General features: G+C 42.2%; 1 protein-coding gene and 12 non-coding genes across 13 annotated transcripts; 6 read left to right on the plus strand and 7 right to left on the minus strand.

Annotated features, from left to right (window-relative positions):
- Positions 1 to 108: 108 nt before the first annotated feature.
- trnad-guc (transfer RNA aspartic acid (anticodon GUC)) lies at positions 109 to 180 on the minus strand. The gene has a single exon. It is a non-coding gene; the product is annotated as a tRNA-Asp (tRNA).
- Positions 181 to 384: 204 nt separating this feature from the next.
- Positions 385 to 458, plus strand: trnan-guu (transfer RNA asparagine (anticodon GUU)). The gene has a single exon. It is a non-coding gene; the product is annotated as a tRNA-Asn (tRNA).
- Positions 459 to 1,900: 1,442 nt separating this feature from the next.
- trnad-guc (transfer RNA aspartic acid (anticodon GUC)) lies at positions 1,901 to 1,972 on the minus strand. The gene has a single exon. It is a non-coding gene; the product is annotated as a tRNA-Asp (tRNA).
- A 207-nt stretch (positions 1,973 to 2,179) lies between these two features.
- trnan-guu (transfer RNA asparagine (anticodon GUU)) lies at positions 2,180 to 2,253 on the plus strand. Its single transcript has one exon. It is a non-coding gene; the product is annotated as a tRNA-Asn (tRNA).
- Positions 2,254 to 3,695: 1,442 nt separating this feature from the next.
- Positions 3,696 to 3,767, minus strand: trnad-guc (transfer RNA aspartic acid (anticodon GUC)). Its single transcript has one exon. It is a non-coding gene; the product is annotated as a tRNA-Asp (tRNA).
- Positions 3,768 to 5,487: 1,720 nt separating this feature from the next.
- trnad-guc (transfer RNA aspartic acid (anticodon GUC)) lies at positions 5,488 to 5,559 on the minus strand. The gene has a single exon. It is a non-coding gene; the product is annotated as a tRNA-Asp (tRNA).
- A 207-nt stretch (positions 5,560 to 5,766) lies between these two features.
- Positions 5,767 to 5,840, plus strand: trnan-guu (transfer RNA asparagine (anticodon GUU)). Its single transcript has one exon. It is a non-coding gene; the product is annotated as a tRNA-Asn (tRNA).
- Positions 5,841 to 7,282: 1,442 nt separating this feature from the next.
- Positions 7,283 to 7,354, minus strand: trnad-guc (transfer RNA aspartic acid (anticodon GUC)). The gene has a single exon. It is a non-coding gene; the product is annotated as a tRNA-Asp (tRNA).
- Positions 7,355 to 10,248: 2,894 nt separating this feature from the next.
- trnad-guc (transfer RNA aspartic acid (anticodon GUC)) lies at positions 10,249 to 10,320 on the minus strand. The gene has a single exon. It is a non-coding gene; the product is annotated as a tRNA-Asp (tRNA).
- Positions 10,321 to 10,527: 207 nt separating this feature from the next.
- trnan-guu (transfer RNA asparagine (anticodon GUU)) lies at positions 10,528 to 10,601 on the plus strand. The gene has a single exon. It is a non-coding gene; the product is annotated as a tRNA-Asn (tRNA).
- Positions 10,602 to 12,043: 1,442 nt separating this feature from the next.
- Positions 12,044 to 12,115, minus strand: trnad-guc (transfer RNA aspartic acid (anticodon GUC)). The gene has a single exon. It is a non-coding gene; the product is annotated as a tRNA-Asp (tRNA).
- Positions 12,116 to 12,322: 207 nt separating this feature from the next.
- On the plus strand, positions 12,323 to 12,396 carry trnan-guu (transfer RNA asparagine (anticodon GUU)). The gene has a single exon. It is a non-coding gene; the product is annotated as a tRNA-Asn (tRNA).
- Positions 12,397 to 15,628: 3,232 nt separating this feature from the next.
- Positions 15,629 to 17,467, plus strand: LOC144995532 (uncharacterized). Its single transcript, XM_078955266.1, has 4 exons — positions 15,629 to 15,929; positions 16,385 to 17,081; positions 17,153 to 17,236; positions 17,322 to 17,467. Exons 2-4 carry the CDS (start codon positions 16,394 to 16,396, stop codon positions 17,450 to 17,452), a joined length of 903 nt encoding a protein of 300 aa, XP_078811392.1. The 5' UTR covers positions 15,629 to 15,929; positions 16,385 to 16,393; the 3' UTR covers positions 17,453 to 17,467.
- Positions 17,468 to 17,582: the final 115 nt, after the last annotated feature.

Below are 17,582 nucleotides of genomic sequence, written 5' to 3' on the forward strand. Positions count from 1 at the left end.
ACCACAGTGAGTGTGTAGGAGTTGATAGAGGTTTCACCAGCAAATAGGGGTTGGTGCAAGATAATGTGTTTTCTAGGAGCCAGTTGAAGGCTGAACTAGAAAAGGGCTCTCCCCGTCAGGGAATCGAACCCTGGTCTTCCGCGTGACAGGCGGAGATACTGTCCACTATACTAACGAGGAACTGACACACTTGAACAAACATGTCGAAGATGGGTCACAGACGAGCTGGGATGCACACTTTGTTTCCTCAATGGATGAAGTGGCATGAAAAACCAATTCAAATGCAATCTCTCACAAACAGACTTTTTAGTCCATTTCAAATAAGAAATGACATATCATTTACCAACAAGCACTATAATCAGAATGGTATTTTCCACACATGTTGTCTCTGTGGCGCAATAGGCTAGCGCGTTCGGCTGTTAACCAAAAGGTTGGTGGTTCAAGCCCACCCAGAGGCGTTGATTACTCCTGTCCTTCCTTCAATGCTAGTCTCATGTTTACTTCTATCTGGTTAGCTAATTTACTCAGTACTTTCATCCCTCAGCTCATGTAACTTTCTTAACTTAATATTCAAATCCAAATATTTCCCCAGACTCATGAAAATGCAAGAGTGGACACAAAGAGTGGGTGGGACAAGTGCTTTGGAACTTCAAAAGTACACAAAGCACAGGCCTCTTCTGTGCTGCTGCAACACACAGCCTGTTAATTTGGATGGACGCTCAAGCTTTCCCTAGGGCTGTAGGCTGAAGAACGTCCTGGCGCTGCCAACAGACATAGTTCCACTACATTGCAACTACTGAGTATCTTGGTTACTCCACAAGCAAAACACCTCAGTAGACGCCCTGCTTGACAATTCAGTTCAAAAAGAAAGGGCCTTTTTCTCAATTCAATCTTTGCCTTCTGAGCAAGCAAGCACTTGTTGGTTTCACACTTTCCAAAGCTGGTCCTGGAAGATGTCAGGATGGACGAGGAGTCCGACGCACTGCGCTATAGTTGCAGTCTCGTACTGGCACGTGTTTGAATGCAACTTCTGACATTCAGCCAGCAGTCATGCTTATGCTCAGCTGTCCTCAACAATGTAACAGTGCATTATATTTACTGTCAAGCAACATCACCAACAAACTTGGTTGATGTCAAGTCATTCAGACAAAACGGACCTGTTTCTCTTTGGAGACTGTTGTCGGATGTGCTGGAAATGACGGAAAGACTGATCAATCCTTTCTGATTGCCTTTATCAGAAAACTCTTTCTGAGGTTCTGTGTGGTTTGTTTTGTATTTGTTTATAAGAACTTCAATTACATGGAATTTTCAGTTTTAAAGTGAATGGAAAAGGACAAGATGGGATTTCCTGGCGGTGAGAATTGATCTCATCACCAAGGAAACAACTTCTTAGGTCTTTGTCAGACAAGTTACAAATTGTATTTGTCCTTATTCCGGGAGGATTAAGGGCTACCTGGCTGTCATTGGATGCTATTGAAAGAAGTGTCAAGTCATTGCATTAGAACAATCGGTCTGACGACTTAGCTGTAATGCACAGTGGGCATCTTGTTGAACTTACCAAAACCTAACCTTAATTGTGAGAAAACAATGTCATGTCCTTCTTTGAAAGCTGTCTTTGAAAAGAAGCAGAAATGTGACAAGTGCCATATAGGACAGAAGCACTAAAGCTTTAGATGTGGACAAATGTTGTGAAACAGACAGTGCATTTAGAATAAATATTTGAGTCGCAAAGAATTGTGGGGTTCATGAATTACCTGTTGATTCTTGCAAAGAAGGCGGCCATTTTTGTGACACCACAGTGAGTGTGTAGGAGTTGATAGAGGTTTCACCAGCAAATAGGGGTTGGTGCAAGATAATGTGTTTTCTAGGAGCCAGTTGAAGGCTGAACTGGAAAAGGGCTCTCCCCGTCAGGGAATCGAACCCTGGTCTTCCGCGTGACAGGCGGAGATACTGTCCACTATACTAACGAGGAACTGACACACTTGAACAAACATGTCGAAGATGGGTCACAGACGAGCTGGGATGCACACTTTGTTTCCTCAATGGATGAAGTGGCATGAAAAACCAATTCAAATGCAATCTCTCACAAACAGACTTTTTAGTCCATTTCAAATAAGAAATGACATGTCATCATTTACCAACAAGCACTATAATCAGAATGGTATTTTCCACACATGTTGTCTCTGTGGCGCAATAGGCTAGCGCGTTCGGCTGTTAACCAAAAGGTTGGTGGTTCAAGCCCACCCAGAGGCGTTGATTACTCCTGTCCTTCCTTCAATGCTGGTCTCATGTTTACTTCTATCTGGTTAGCTAATTTACTCAGTACTTTCATCCCTCAGCTCATGTAACTTTCTTAACTTCATATTCAAATCCAAATATTTCCCCAGACTCATGAAAATGCAAGAGTGGACACAAAGAGTGGGTGGGACAAGTGCTTTGGAACTTCAAAAGTACACAAAGCACAGGCCTCTTCTGTGCTGCTGCAACACACAGCCTGTTAATTTGGATGGACGCTCAAGCTTTCCCTAGGGCTGTAGGCTGAAGAACGTCCTGGCGCTGCCAACAGACATAGTTCCACTACATTGCAACTGCTGAGTATCTTGGTTACTCCACAAGCAAAACACCTCAGTAGACGCCCTGCTTGAAAATTCAGTTCAAAAAGAAAGGGCCTTTTTCTCAATTCAATCTTTGCCTTCTGAGCAAGCAAGCACTTGTTAGTTTCACACTTTCCAAAGCTGGTCCTGGAAGATGTCAGGATGGACGAGGAGTCCGACGCACTGCGCTATAGTTGCAGTCTCGTACTGGCACGTGTTTGAATGCAACTTCTGACATTCAGCCAGCAGTCATGCTTATGCTCAGCTGTCCTCAACAATGTAACAGTGCATTATATTTACTGTCAAGCAACATCACCAACAAACTTGGTTGATGTCAAGTCATTCAGACAAAACGGACCTGTTTCTCTTTGGACACTGTTGTCGGATGTGCTGGAAATGACGGAAAGACTGATCAATGCTTTCTGATTGCCTTTATCAGAAAACTCTTTCTGAGGTTCTGTGTGGTTTGTTTTGTATTTGTTTATAAGAACTTCAATTATATGGAATTTTCAGTTTTAAAGTGAATGGAAAAGGACAAGATGGGATTTCCTGGCGGTGAGAATTGATCTCATCACCAAGGAAACAACTTCTTAGGTCTTTGTCAGACAAGTTACAAATTGTATTTGTCCTTATTCAGGGAGGATTAAGGGCTACCTGGCTGTCATTGGATGCTATTGAAAGAAGTGTCAAGTCATTGCATTAGAACAATCGGTCTGACGACTTAGCTGTAATGCACAGTGGGCATCTTGTTGAACTTACCAAAACCTAACCTTAATTGTGAGAAAACAATGTCATGTCCTTCTTTGAAAGCTGTCTTTGAAAAGAAGCAGAAATGTGACAAGTGCCATATAGGACAGAAGCACTAAAGCTTTAGATGTGGACAAATGTTGTGAAACAGACAGTGCATTTAGAATAAATATTTGAGTCACAAAGAATTGTGGGGTTCATGAATTACCTGTTGATTCTTGCAAAGAAGGCGGCCATTTTTGTGACACCACAGTGAGTGTGTAGGAGTTGATAGAGGTTTCACCAGCAAATAGGGGTTGGTGCAAGATAATGTGTTTTCTAGGAGCCAGTTGAAGGCTGAACTAGAATAGGGCTCTCCCCGTCAGGGAATCGAACCCTGGGCTTCCGCGTGACAGGCGGAGATACTGTCCACTATACTAACGAGGAACTGACACACTTGAACAAACATGTCGAAGATGGGTCACAGACGAGCTGGGATGCACACTTTGTTTCCTCAATGGATGAAGTGGCATGAAAAACCAATTCAAATGCAATCTCTCACAAACAGACTTTTTAGTCCATTTCAAATAAGAAATGACATATCATTTACCAACAAGCACTATAATCAGAATGGTATTTTCCACACATGTTGTCTCTGAGGCGCAATAGGCTAGCGCGTTCGGCTGTTAACCAAAAGGTTGGTGGTTCAAGCCCACCCAGAGGCGTTGATTACTCCTGTCCTTCCTTCAATGCTAGTCTCATGTTTACTTCTATCTGGTTAGCTAATTTACTCAGTACTTTCATCCCTCAGCTCATGTAACTTTCTTAACTTCATATTCAAATCCAAATATTTCCCCAGACTCATGAAAATGCAAGAGTGGACACAAAGAGTGGGTGGGACAAGTGCTTTGGAACTTCAAAACTACACAAAGCACAGGCCTCTTCTGTGCTGCTGCAACACACAGCCTGTTAATTTGGATGGACGCTCAAGCTTTCCCTAGGGCTGTAGGCTGAAGAACGTCCTGGCGCTGCCAACAGACATAGTTCCACTACATTGCAACTACTGAGTATCTTGGTTACTCCACAAGCAAAACACCTCAGTAGACGCCCTGCTTGACAATTCAGTTCAAAAAGAAAGGGCCTTTTTCTCAATTCAATCTTTGCCTTCTGAGCAAGCAAGCACTTGTTGGTTTCACACTTTCCAAAGCTGGTCCTGGAAGATGTCAGGATGGACGAGGAGTCCGACGCACTGCGCTATAGTTGCAGTCTCGTACTGGCACGTGTTTGAATGCAACTTCTGACATTCAGCCAGCAGTCATGCTTATGCTCAGCTGTCCTCAACAATGTAACAGTGCATTATATTTACTGTCAAGCAACATCACCAACAAACTTGGTTGATGTCAAGTCATTCAGACAAAACGGACCTGTTTCTCTTTGGAGACTGTTGTCGGATGTGCTGGAAATGACGGAAAGACTGATCAATCCTTTCTGATTGCCTTTATCAGAAAACTCTTTCTGAGGTTCTGTGTGGTTTGTTTTGTATTTGTTTATAAGAACTTCAATTACATGGAATTTTAAGTTTTAAAGTGAATGGAAAAGGACAAGATGGGATTTCCTGGCGGTGAGAATTGATCTCATCACCAAGGAAACAACTTCTTAGGTCTTTGTCAGACAAGTTACAAATTGTATTTGTCCTTATTCCGGGAGGATTAAGGGCTACCTGGCTGTCATTGGATGCTATTGAAAGAAGTGTCAAGTCATTGCATTAGAACAATCGGTCTGACGACTTAGCTGTAATGCACAGTGGGCATCTTGTTGAACTTACCAAAACCTAACCTTAATTGTGAGAAAACAATGTCATGTCCTTCTTTGAAAGCTGTCTTTGAAAAGAAGCAGAAATGTGACAAGTGCCATATAGGACAGAAGCACTAAAGCTTTAGATGTGGACAAATGTTGTGAAACAGACAGTGCATTTAGAATAAATATTTGAGTCGCAAAGAATTGTGGGGTTCATGAATTACCTGTTGATTCTTGCAAAGAAGGCGGCCATTTTTGTGACACCACCGTGAGTGTGTAGGAGTTGATAGAGGTTTCACCAGCAAATAGGGGTTGGTGCAAGATAATGTGTTTTCTAGGAGCCAGTTGAAGGCTGAACTAGAAAAGGGCTCTCCCCGTCAGGGAATCGAACCCTGGTCTTCCGCGTGACAGGCGGAGATACTGTCCACTATACTAACGAGGAACTGACACACTTGAACAAACATGTCGAAGATGGGTCACAGACGAGCTGGGATGCACACTTTGTTTCCTCAATGGATGAAGTGGCATGAAAAACCAATTCAAATGCAATCTCTCACAAACAGACTTTTTAGTCCATTTCAAATAAGAAATGACATGTCATCATTTACCAACAAGCACTATAATCAGAATGGTATTTTCCACACATGTTGTCTCTGTGGCGCAATAGGCTAGCGCGTTCGGCTGTTAACCGAAAGGTTGGTGGTTCAAGCCCACCCAGAGGCTTTGATTACTCCTGTCCTTCCTTCAATGCTAGTCTCATGTTTACTTCTATCTGGTTAGCTAATTTACTCAGTACTTTCATCCCTCAGCTCATGTAACTTTCTTAACTTCATATTCAAATCCAAATATTTCCCCAGACTCATGAAAATGCAAGAGTGGACACAAAGAGTGGGTGGGACAAGTGCTTTGGAACTTCAAAAGTACACAAAGCACAGGCCTCTTCTGTGCTGCTGCAACACACAGCCTGTTAATTTGGATGGACGCTCAAGCTTTCCCTAGGGCTGTAGGCTGAAGAACGTCCTGGCGCTGCCAACAGACATAGTTCCACTACATTGCAACTACTGAGTATCTTGGTTACTCCACAAGCAAAACACCTCAGTAGACGCCCTGCTTGACAATTCAGTTCAAAAAGAAAGGGCCTTTTTCTCAATTCAATCTTTGCCTTCTGAGCAAGCAAGCACTTGTTAGTTTCACACTTTCCAAAGCTGGTCCTGGAAGATGTCAGGATGGACGAGGAGTCCGACGCACTGCGCTATAGTTGCAGTCTCGTACTGGCACCTGTTTGAATGCAACTTCTGACATTCAGCCAGCAGTCATGCTTATGCTCAGCTGTCCTCAACAATGTAACAGTGCATTATATTTACTGTCAAGCAACATCACCAACAAACTTGGTTGATGTCAAGTCATTCAGACAAAACGGACCTGTTTCTCTTTGGAGACTGTTTTCGGATGTGCTGGAAATGACGGAAAGACTGATCAATGCTTTCTGATTGCCTTTATCAGAAAACTCTTTCTGAGGTTCTGTGTGGTTTGTTTTGTATTTGTTTATAAGAACTTCAATTATATGGAATTTTAAGTTTTAAAGTGAATGGAAAAGGACAAGATGGGATTTCCTGGCGGTGAGAATTGATCTCATCACCAAGGAAACAACTTCTTAGGTCTTTGTCAGACAAGTTACAAATTGTATTTGTCCATATTCCGGGAGGATAAAGGGCTACCTGGCTGTCATTGGATGCTATTGAAAGAGGTGTCAAGTCATTGCATTACAACAATCGGTCTGACGACTTAGCTGTAATGCACAGTGGGCATCTTGTTGAACTTACCAAAACCTAACCTTAATTGTGAGAAAACAATGTCATGTCCTTCTTTGAAAGCTGTCTTTGAAAAGAAGCAGAAATGTGACAAGTGCCATATAGGACAGAAGCACTAAAGCTTTAGATGTGGACAAATGTTGTGAAACAGACAGTGCATTTAGAATAAATATTTGAGTCGCAAAGAATTGTGGGGTTCATGAATTACCTGTTGATTCTTGCAAAGAAGGCGGCCATTTTTGTGACACCACCGTGAGTGTGTAGGAGTTGATAGAGGTTTCACCAGCAAATAGGGGTTGGTGCAAGATAATGTGTTTTCTAGGAGCCAGTTGAAGGCTGAACTAGAAAAGGGCTCTCCCCGTCAGGGAATCGAACCCTGGTCTTCCGCGTGACAGGCGGAGATACTGTCCACTATACTAACGAGGAACTGACACACTTGAACAAACATGTCGAAGATGGGTCACAGACGAGCTGGGATGCATACTTTGTTTCCTCAATGGATGAAGTGGCATGAAAAACCAATTCAAATGCAATCTCTCACAAACAGACTTTTTAGTCCATTTCAAATAAGAAATGACATGTCGTCATTTACCAACAAGCACTATAATCAGAATGGTATTTTCCACACATGTTGTCTCTGTGGCGCAATAGGCTAGCGCGTTCGGCTGTTAACCGAAAGGTTGGTGTTTCAAGCCCACCCAGAGGCGTTGATTACTCCTGTCCTTCCTTCAATGCTAGTCTCATGTTTACTTCTATCTGGTTAGCTAATTTACTCAGTACTTTCATCCCTCAGCTCATGTAACTTTCTTAACTTCATATTCAAATCCAAATATTTCCCCAGACTCATGAAAATGCAAGAGTGGACACAAAGAGTGGGTGGGACAAGTGCTTTGGAACTTCAAAAGTACACAAAGCACAGGCCTCTTCTGTGCTGCTGCAACACACAGCCTGTTAATTTGGATGGACGCTCAAGCTTTCCCTAGGGCTGTAGGCTGAAGAACGTCCTGGCGCTGCCAACAGACATAGTTCCACTACATTGCAACTGCTGAGTATCTTGGTTACTCCACAAGCAAAACACCTCAGTAGACGCCCTGCTTGACAATTCAGTTCAAAAAGAAAGGGCCTTTTTCTCAATTCAATCTTTGCCTTCTGAGCAAGCAAGCACTTGTTAGTTTCACACTTTCCAAAGCTGGTCCTGGAAGATGTCAGGATGGACGAGGAGTCCGACGCACTGCGCCATAGTTGCAGTCTTGTACTGGCACGTGTTTGAATGCAACTTCTGACATTCAGCCAGCAGTCATGCTTATGCTCAGCTGTCCTCAACAATGTAACAGTGTATTATATTTACTGTCAAGCAACATCACCAACAAACTTGGTTGATGTCAAGTCATTTAGACAAAACGGACCTGTTTCTCTTTGGAGACTGTTGTCGGATGTGCTGGAAATGACGGAAAGACTGATCAATCCTTTCTGATTGCCTTTATCAGAAAACTCAGAAAACCTAACCTTAATTGTGAGAAAACAATGTCATGTCCTTCTTTGAAAGCTGTCTTTGAAAAGAAGCAGAAATGTGACAAGTGCCATATAGGACAGAAGCACTAAAGCTTTAGATGTGGACAAATGTTGTGAAACAGACAGTGCATTTAGAATAAATATTTGAGTCGCAAAGAATTGTGGGGTTCATGAATTACCTGTTGATTCTTGCAAAGAAGGCGGCCATTTTTGTGACACCACCGTGAGTGTGTAGGAGTTGATAGAGGTTTCACCAGCAAATAGGGGTTGGTGCAAGATAATGTGTTTTCTAGGAGCCAGTTGAAGGCTGAACTAGAAAAGGGCTCTCCCCGTCAGGGAATCGAACCCTGGTCTTCCGCGTGACAGGCGGAGATAGTGTCCACTATACTAACGAGGAACTGACACACTTGAACAAACATGTCGAAGATGGGTCACAGACGAGCTGGGATGCATACTTTGTTTCCTCAATGGATGAAGTGGCATGAAAAACCAATTCAAATGCAATCTCTCACAAACAGACTTTTTAGTCCATTTCAAATAAGAAATGACATGTCGTCATTTACCAACAAGCACTATAATCAGAATGGTATTTTCCACACATGTTGTCTCTGTGGCGCAATAGGCTAGCGCGTTCGGCTGTTAACCGAAAGGTTGGTGTTTCAAGCCCACCCAGAGGCGTTGATTACTCCTGTCCTTCCTTCAATGCTAGTCTCATGTTTACTTCTATCTGGTTAGCTAATTTACTCAGTACTTTCATCCCTCAGCTCATGTAACTTTCTTAACTTCATATTCAAATCCAAATATTTCCCCAGACTCATGAAAATGCAAGAGTGGACACAAAGAGTGGGTGGGACAAGTGCTTTGGAACTTCAAAAGTACACAAAGCACAGGCCTCTTCTGTGCTGCTGCAACACACAGCCTGTTAATTTGGATGGACGCTCAAGCTTTCCCTAGGGCTGTAGGCTGAAGAACGTCCTGGCGCTGCCAACAGACATAGTTCCACTACATTGCAACTGCTGAGTATCTTGGTTACTCCACAAGCAAAACACCTCAGTAGACGCCCTGCTTGACAATTCAGTTCAAAAAGAAAGGGCCTTTTTCTCAATTCAATCTTTGCCTTCTGAGCAAGCAAGCACTTGTTAGTTTCACACTTTCCAAAGCTGGTCCTGGAAGATGTCAGGATGGACGAGGAGTCCGACGCACTGCGCTATAGTTGCAGTCTTGTACTGGCACGTGTTTGAATGCAACTTCTGACATTCAGCCAGCAGTCATGCTTATGCTCAGCTGTCCTCAACAATGTAACAGTGTATTATATTTACTGTCAAGCAACATCACCAACAAACTTGGTTGATGTCAAGTCATTTAGACAAAACGGACCTGTTTCTCTTTGGAGACTGTTGTCGGATGTGCTGGAAATGACGGAAAGACTGATCAATCCTTTCTGATTGCCTTTATCAGAAAACTCAGAAAACCTAACCTTAATTGTGAGAAAACAATGTCATGTCCTTCTTTGAAAGCTGTCTTTGAAAAGAAGCAGAAATGTGACAAGTGCCATATAGGACAGAAGCACTAAAGCTTTAGATGTGGACAAATGTTGTGAAACAGACAGTGCATTTAGAATAAATATTTGAGTCGCAAAGAATTGTGGGGTTCATGAATTACCTGTTGATTCTTGCAAAGAAGGCGGCCATTTTTGTGACACCACCGTGAGTGTGTAGGAGTTGATAGAGGTTTCACCAGCAAATAGGGGTTGGTGCAAGATAATGTGTTTTCTAGGAGCCAGTTGAAGGCTGAACTAGAAAAGGGCTCTCCCCGTCAGGGAATCGAACCCTGGTCTTCCGCGTGACAGGCGGAGATACTGTCCACTATACTAACGAGGAACTGACACACTTGAACAAACATGTCGAAGATGGGTCACAGACGAGCTGGGATGCACAATTTGTTTCCTCAATGGATGAAGTGGCATGAAAAACCAATTCAAATGCAATCTCTCACAAACAGACTTTTTAGTCCATTTCAAATAAGAAATGACATGTCGTCATTTACCAACAAGCACTATAATCAGAATGGTATTTTCCACACATGTTGTCTCTGTGGCGCAATAGGCTAGCGCGTTCGGCTGTTAACCGAAAGGTTGGTGGTTTAAGCCCACCCAGAGGCGTTGATTACTCCTGTCCTTCCTTCAATGCTAGTCTCATGTTTACTTCTATCTGGTTAGCTAATTTACTCAGTACTTTCATCCCTCAGCTCATGTAACTTTCTTAACTTCATATTCAAATCCAAATATTTCCCCAGACTCATGAAAATGCAAGAGTGGACACAAAGAGTGGGTGGGACAAGTGCTTTGGAACTTCAAAAGTACACAAAGCACAGGCCTCTTCTGTGCTGCTGCAACACACAGCCTGTTAATTTGGATGGACGCTCAAGCTTTCCCTAGGGCTGTAGGCTGAAGAACGTCCTGGCGCTGCCAACAGACATAGTTCCACTACATTGCAACTACTGAGTATCTTGGTTACTCCACAAGCAAAACACCTCAGTAGACGCCCTGCTTGACAATTCAGTTCAAAAAGAAAGGGCCTTTTTCTCAATTCAATCTTTGCCTTCTGAGCAAGCAAGCACTTGTTAGTTTCACACTTTCCAAAGCTGGTCCTGGAAGATGTCAGGATGGACGAGGAGTCCGACGCACTGCGCTATAGTTGCAGTCTCGTACTGGCACCTGTTTGAATGCAACTTCTGACATTCAGCCAGCAGTCATGCTTATGCTCAGCTGTCCTCAACAATGTAACAGTGCATTATATTTACTGTCAAGCAACATCACCAACAAACTTGGTTGATGTCAAGTCATTCAGACAAAACGGACCTGTTTCTCTTTGGAGACTGTTGTCGGATGTGCTGGAAATGACGGAAAGACTGATCAATCCTTTCTGATTGCCTTTATCAGAAAACTCTTTCTGAGGTTCTGTGTGGTTTGTTTTGTATTTGTTTATAAGAACTTCAATTATATGGAATTTTCAGTTTTAAAGTGAATGGAAAAGGACAAGATGGGATTTCCTGGCGGTGAGAATTGATCTCATCACCAAGGAAACAACTTCTTAGGTCTTTGTCAGACAAGTTACAAATTGTATTTGTCCTTATTCCGGGAGGATTAAGGGCTACCTGGCTGTCATTGGATGCTATTGAAAGAGGTGTCAAGTCATTGCATTAGAACAATCGGTCTGACGACTTAGCTGTAATGCACAGTGGGCATCTTGTTGAACTTACCAAAACCTAACCTTAATTGTGAGAAAACAATGTCATGTCCTTCTTTGAAAGCTGTCTTTGAGAAGAAGCAGAAATGTGACAAGTGCCATATAGGACAGAAGCACTAAAGCTTTAGATGTGGACAAATGTTGTGAAACAGACAGTGCATTTAGAATAAATATTTGAGTCGCAAAGAATTGTGGGGTTCATGAATTACCTGTTGATTCTTGCAAAGAAGGCGGCCATTTTTGTGACACCACCGTGAGTGTGTAGGAGTTGATAGAGGTTTCACCAGCAAATAGGGGTTGGTGCAAGATAATGTGTTTTCTAGGAGCCAGTTGAAGGCTGAACTAGAAAAGGGCTCTCCCCGTCAGGGAATCGAACCCTGGTCTTCCGCGTGACAGGCGGAGATACTGTCCACTATACTAACGAGGAACTGACACACTTGAACAAACATGTCGAAGATGGGTCACAGACGAGCTGGGATGCACACTTTGTTTCCTCAATGGATGAAGTGGCATGAAAAACCAATTCAAATGCAATCTCTCACAAACAGACTTTTTAGTCCATTTCAAATAAGAAATGACATGTCGTCATTTACCAACAAGCACTATAATCAGAATGGTATTTTCCACACATGTTGTCTCTGTGGCGCAATAGGCTAGCGCGTTCGGCTGTTAACCGAAAGGTTGGTGGTTCAAGCCCACCCAGAGGCGTTGATTACTCCTGTCCTTCCTTCAATGCTAGTCTCATGTTTACTTCTATCTGGTTAGCTAATTTACTCAGTACTTTCATCCCTCAGCTCATGTAACTTTCTTAACTTCATATTCAAATCCAAATATTTCCCCAGACTCATGAAAATGCAAGAGTGGACACAAAGAGTGGGTGGGACAAGTGCTTTGGAACTTCAAAAGTACACAAAGCACAGGCCTCTTCTGTGCTGCTGCAACACACAGCCTGTTAATTTGGATGGACGCTCAAGCTTTCCCTAGGGCTGTAGGCTGAAGAACGTCCTGGCGCTGCCAACAGACATAGTTCCACTACATTGCAACTACTGAGTATCTTGGTTACTCCACAAGCAAAACACCTCAGTAGACGCCCTGCTTGACAATTCAGTTCAAAAAGAAAGGGCCTTTTTCTCAATTCAATCTTTGCCTTCTGAGCAAGCAAGCACTTGTTAGTTTCACACTTTCCAAAGCTGGTCCTGGAAGATGTCAGGATGGACGAGGAGTCCGACGCACTGCGCTATAGTTGCAGTCTCGTACTGGCACGTGTTTGAATGCAACTTCTGACATTCAGCCAGCAGTCATGCTTATGCTCAGCTGTCCTCAACAATGTAACAGTGCATTATATTTACTGTCAAGCAACATCACCAACAAACTTGGTTGATGTCAAGTCATTCAGACAAAACGGACCTGTTTCTCTTTGGAGACTGTTGTCGGATGTGCTGGAAATGACGGAAAGACTGATCAATCCTTTCTGATTGCCTTTATCAGAAAACTCTTTCTGAGGTTCTGTGTGGTTTGTTTTGTATTTGTTTATAAGAACTTCAATTATATGGAATTTTCAGTTTTAAAGTGAATGGAAAAGGACAAGATGGGATTTCCTGGCGGTGAGAATTGATCTCATCACCAAGGAAACAACTTCTTAGGTCTTTGTCAGACAAGTTACAAATTGTATTTGTCCTTATTCCGGGAGGATTAAGGGCTACCTGGCTGTCATTGGATGCTATTGAAAGAGGTGTCAAGTCATTGCATTAGAACAATCGGTCTGACGACTTAGCTGTAATGCACAGTGGGCATCTTGTTGAACTTACCAAAACCTAACCTTAATTGTGAGAAAACAATGTCATGTCCTTCTTTGAAAGCTGTCTTTGAAAAGAAGCAGAAATGTGACAAGTGCCATATAGGACAGAAGCACTAAAGCTTTAGATGTGGACAAATGTTGTGAAACAGACAGTGCATTTAGAATAAATATTTGAGTCACAAAGAATTGTGGGGTTCATGAATTACCTGTTGATTCTTGCAAAGAAGGCGGCCATTTTTGTGACACCACAGTGAGTGTGTAGGAGTTGATAGAGGTTTCACCAGCAAATAAGGGTTGGTGCAAGATAATGTGTTTTCTAGGAGCCAGTTGAAGGCTGAACTAGAAAAGGGCTCTCCCCGTCAGAGAATCGAACCCTGGTGTTCCGCGTGACAGGCGGAGATACTGTCCACTATACTAACGAGGAACTGACACACTTGAACAAACATGTCGAAGATGGGTCACAGACGAGCTGGGATGCACACTTTGTTTCCTCAATGGATGAAGTGGCATGAAAAACCAATTCAAATGCAATCTCTCACAAACAGACTTTTTAGTCCATTTCAAATAAGAAATGACATGTCGTCATTTACCAACAAGCACTATAATCAGAATGGTATTTTCCACACATGTTGTCTCTTTGGCGCAATAGGCTAGCGCGTTCGGCTGTTAACCGAAAGGTTGGTGGTTTAAGCCCACCCAGAGGCGTTGATTACTCCTGTCCTTCCTTCAATGCTAGTCTCATGTTTACTTCTATCTGGTTAGCTAATTTACTCAGTACTTTCATCCCTCAGCTCATGTAACTTTCTTAACTTCATATTCAAATCCAAATATTTCCCCAGACTCATGAAAATGCAAGAGTGGACACAAAGAGTGGGTGGGACAAGTGCTTTGGAACTTCAAAAGTACACAAAGCACAGGCCTCTTCTGTGCTGCTGCAACACACAGCCTGTTAATTTGGATGGACGCTCAAGCTTTCCCTAGGGCTGTAGGCTGAAGAACGTCCTGGCGCTGCCAACAGACATAGTTCCACTACATTGCAACTACTGAGTATCTTGGTTACTCCACAAGCAAAACACCTCAGTAGACGCCCTGCTTGACAATTCAGTTCAAAAAGAAAGGGCCTTTTTCTCAATTCAATCTTTGCCTTCTGAGCAAGCAAGCACTTGTTAGTTTCACACTTTCCAAAGCTGGTCCTGGAAGATGTCAGGATGGACGAGGAGTCCGACGCACTGCGCTATAGTTGCAGTCTCGTACTGGCACCTGTTTGAATGCAACTTCTGACATTCAGCCAGCAGTCATGCTTATGCTCAGCTGTCCTCAACAATGTAACAGTGCATTATATTTACTGTCAAGCAACATCACCAACAAACTCTGTTGATGTCAAGTCATTCAGACAAAACGGACCTGTTTCTCTTTGGAGACTGTTGTCGGATGTGCTGGAAATGACGGAAAGACTGATCAATCCTTTCTGATTGCCTTTATCAGAAAACTCTTTCTGAGGTTCTGTGTGGTTTGTTTTGTATTTGTTTATAAGAACTTCAATTATATGGAATTTTCAGTTTTAAAGTGAATGGAAAAGGACAAGATGGGATTTCCTGGCGGTGAGAATTGATCTCATCACCAAGGAAACAACTTCTTAGGTCTTTGTCAGACAAGTTACAAATTGTATTTGTCCTTATTCCGGGAGGATTAAGGGCTACCTGGCTGTCATTGGATGCTATTGAAAGAGGTGTCAAGTCATTGCATTAGAACAATCGGTCTGACGACTTAGCTGTAATGCACAGTGGGCATCTTGTTGAACTTACCAAAACCTAACCTTAATTGTGAGAAAACAATGTCATGTCCTTCTTTGAAAGCTGTCTTTGAAAAGAAGCAGAAATGTGACAAGTGCCATATAGGACAGAAGCACTAAAGCTTTAGATGTGGACAAATGTTGTGAAACAGACAGTGCATTTAGAATAAATATTTGAGTCACAAAGAATTGTGGGGTTCATGAATTACCTGTGGATTCTTGCAAAGAAGGCGGCCATTTTTGTGACACCACAGTGAGTGTGTAGGAGTTGATAGAGGTTTCACCAGCAAATAGGGGTTGGTGCAAGATAATGTGTTTTCTAGGAGCCAGTTGAAGGCTGAACTAGAAAAGGGCTCTCCCCGTCAGGGAATCGAACCCTGGTCTTCCGCGCGGGAGCCGAAAATGGTTAAGCTTAACTCTCTTAACTTTTCTCATTCATTCTCTATGGTAGTTCTTAACACTACGGATGTAATATACTTTTTCACCACTAGCGAGATTTTGGGGGCGCTGTTTCCACATCGTCTTAGTAGTAAGGTTTTCACAGGAAGAGCCTTTAGGAAGACAAAACAACAATAATCCTGCGGCCAGATTTGATCCGATCGCTGTTAAAACACAAGAGCACAACAAGTTAAAGTCAAGTTAAAGTCTGATGTAAGTAAAAAGTTAAAAAAAAACTGGACAAAGTTCCTAGTTTGAAGACATTTCTCTTCCCGTTATTTTTTGTTGAGCATGAAAGGTCTGAAACTCCAGCGGTGAGGATACGGCTACTCGTAAGAGATGAAAAACCTCTTCAAACTTAGTCATGATAGTTTGTGTGTGTTTTCAAAAGCTTTTGAATTTTACCAAAGGTAGATAACTTTAATAATATCTATATGTGCATTTACACACACACACACATATATATATATATATATATATATATATATATATATATATATATATATATATATATATATATATATATATATATATATATATATATATATATATATATATATATATATATATATATTTGTATGTTGTTGTTTTTTTTTTACTATTTTTGAGTTACAGTAGACCTGGGCTACTTCACCCACTAACGACAATAAATGTATCTTTGGTTATAGATCTCCAGAATGAAGAGGAAATTAATTTTTCCTGGAAAAATCTGCGTGAGCTTCAGACGAGGCCCAACTGGGTTTCTCAGGCAGGACCCTTCAGATGAAGCCAAGAGGATCAAAAATAATCCTGAGCTCCAGGACAAGTCTGCTCCCCAGAGAGAGGAAAAAGTGAAGGAAAACGCCCTGTCAAAAGTCTTCATTAGGGGTGGAGATACATCTGACAGGCAGGAGGTGTTGGGGGAGTATGTTCTTCAATTTGGCAAATACAAGGGGAAGTCCTTTCGGTGGCTGCTAGAAAATGATATTGGCTACACCATTTATTTAATTAACAAGGTTGAGGAAGAGGAGAGAGCTGGACTCTTTAATGCCGAGGGACCAAAGAAGGAGAGTCTCTTTTCATTTCTGGATTATACCCGACACTTTCACGAAATCAGAGATCTGAGAAACTATTTAGCTGAAAGATCAGTGGAGCCACCTTCAAGTAGTGAGGACAACCAGCTGGTTGGATTTGGTGTGCATTCTAAGAAGACCTGGAGGGATGTCTGGGAGAAAAGAGAAGATGGATATGCATCATTTATCCTCAGGAAACAGTGTGTTTCAGGCAGCAAAATGTTCCTGCTCCAGCAGTACCTGAAGAAGAAAGAGGCTCAGACTCAGAGCTCTTCAGAACCTGCTCTTCCTAAACCTTCTTCTAGTCCTCCAGGTCTGTGGCAGACTAGACGTTCATGCTGATGTTAGGAAAGATGGTAGAAATGATGTTTCCCATCTTTTCAGTATCTTCGTTAGAGATGGAAGATGATGAAGAGTTGGAGAGAATGATGCTTTCTGTCTCTCCATCCAAACTCCTCCCTTTACAAGGTAAAACTAAATCACACACAAGTACACACTGAGTGTTAATTACTACTTCTAATTCAAACCTGTTTTCTTATTTTTTTTACTAAAGAGCAGAGACATTTAGTGAAGAAGATGACAGGCCCAACATGTTTAGAAACAATCCCAACCCAACCAAGTGAGCAGCACCAACGTGCACACATCATGCATCACGTGTTGATTATGTTTCTGTATGTGGAGTAGTAGTACTGGTAGTTGAAAAACTGATATTAGACTACATGTTACTCTTAGATCAGTCCTTTCTTTACACTCAGCACTTTTAAATGTGTCTGTTCAAAAAGAAGAATATTCATTGGTTTATTTTCTTTCAGGT

The sequence above is a fragment of the Oryzias latipes genome, chromosome 11 (assembly GCF_053564925.1).
Source record: "Oryzias latipes strain Hd-rR chromosome 11, Olatipes_Hd-rR_3.1".
Lineage (NCBI taxonomy): Eukaryota > Metazoa > Chordata > Actinopteri > Beloniformes > Adrianichthyidae > Oryzias > Oryzias latipes.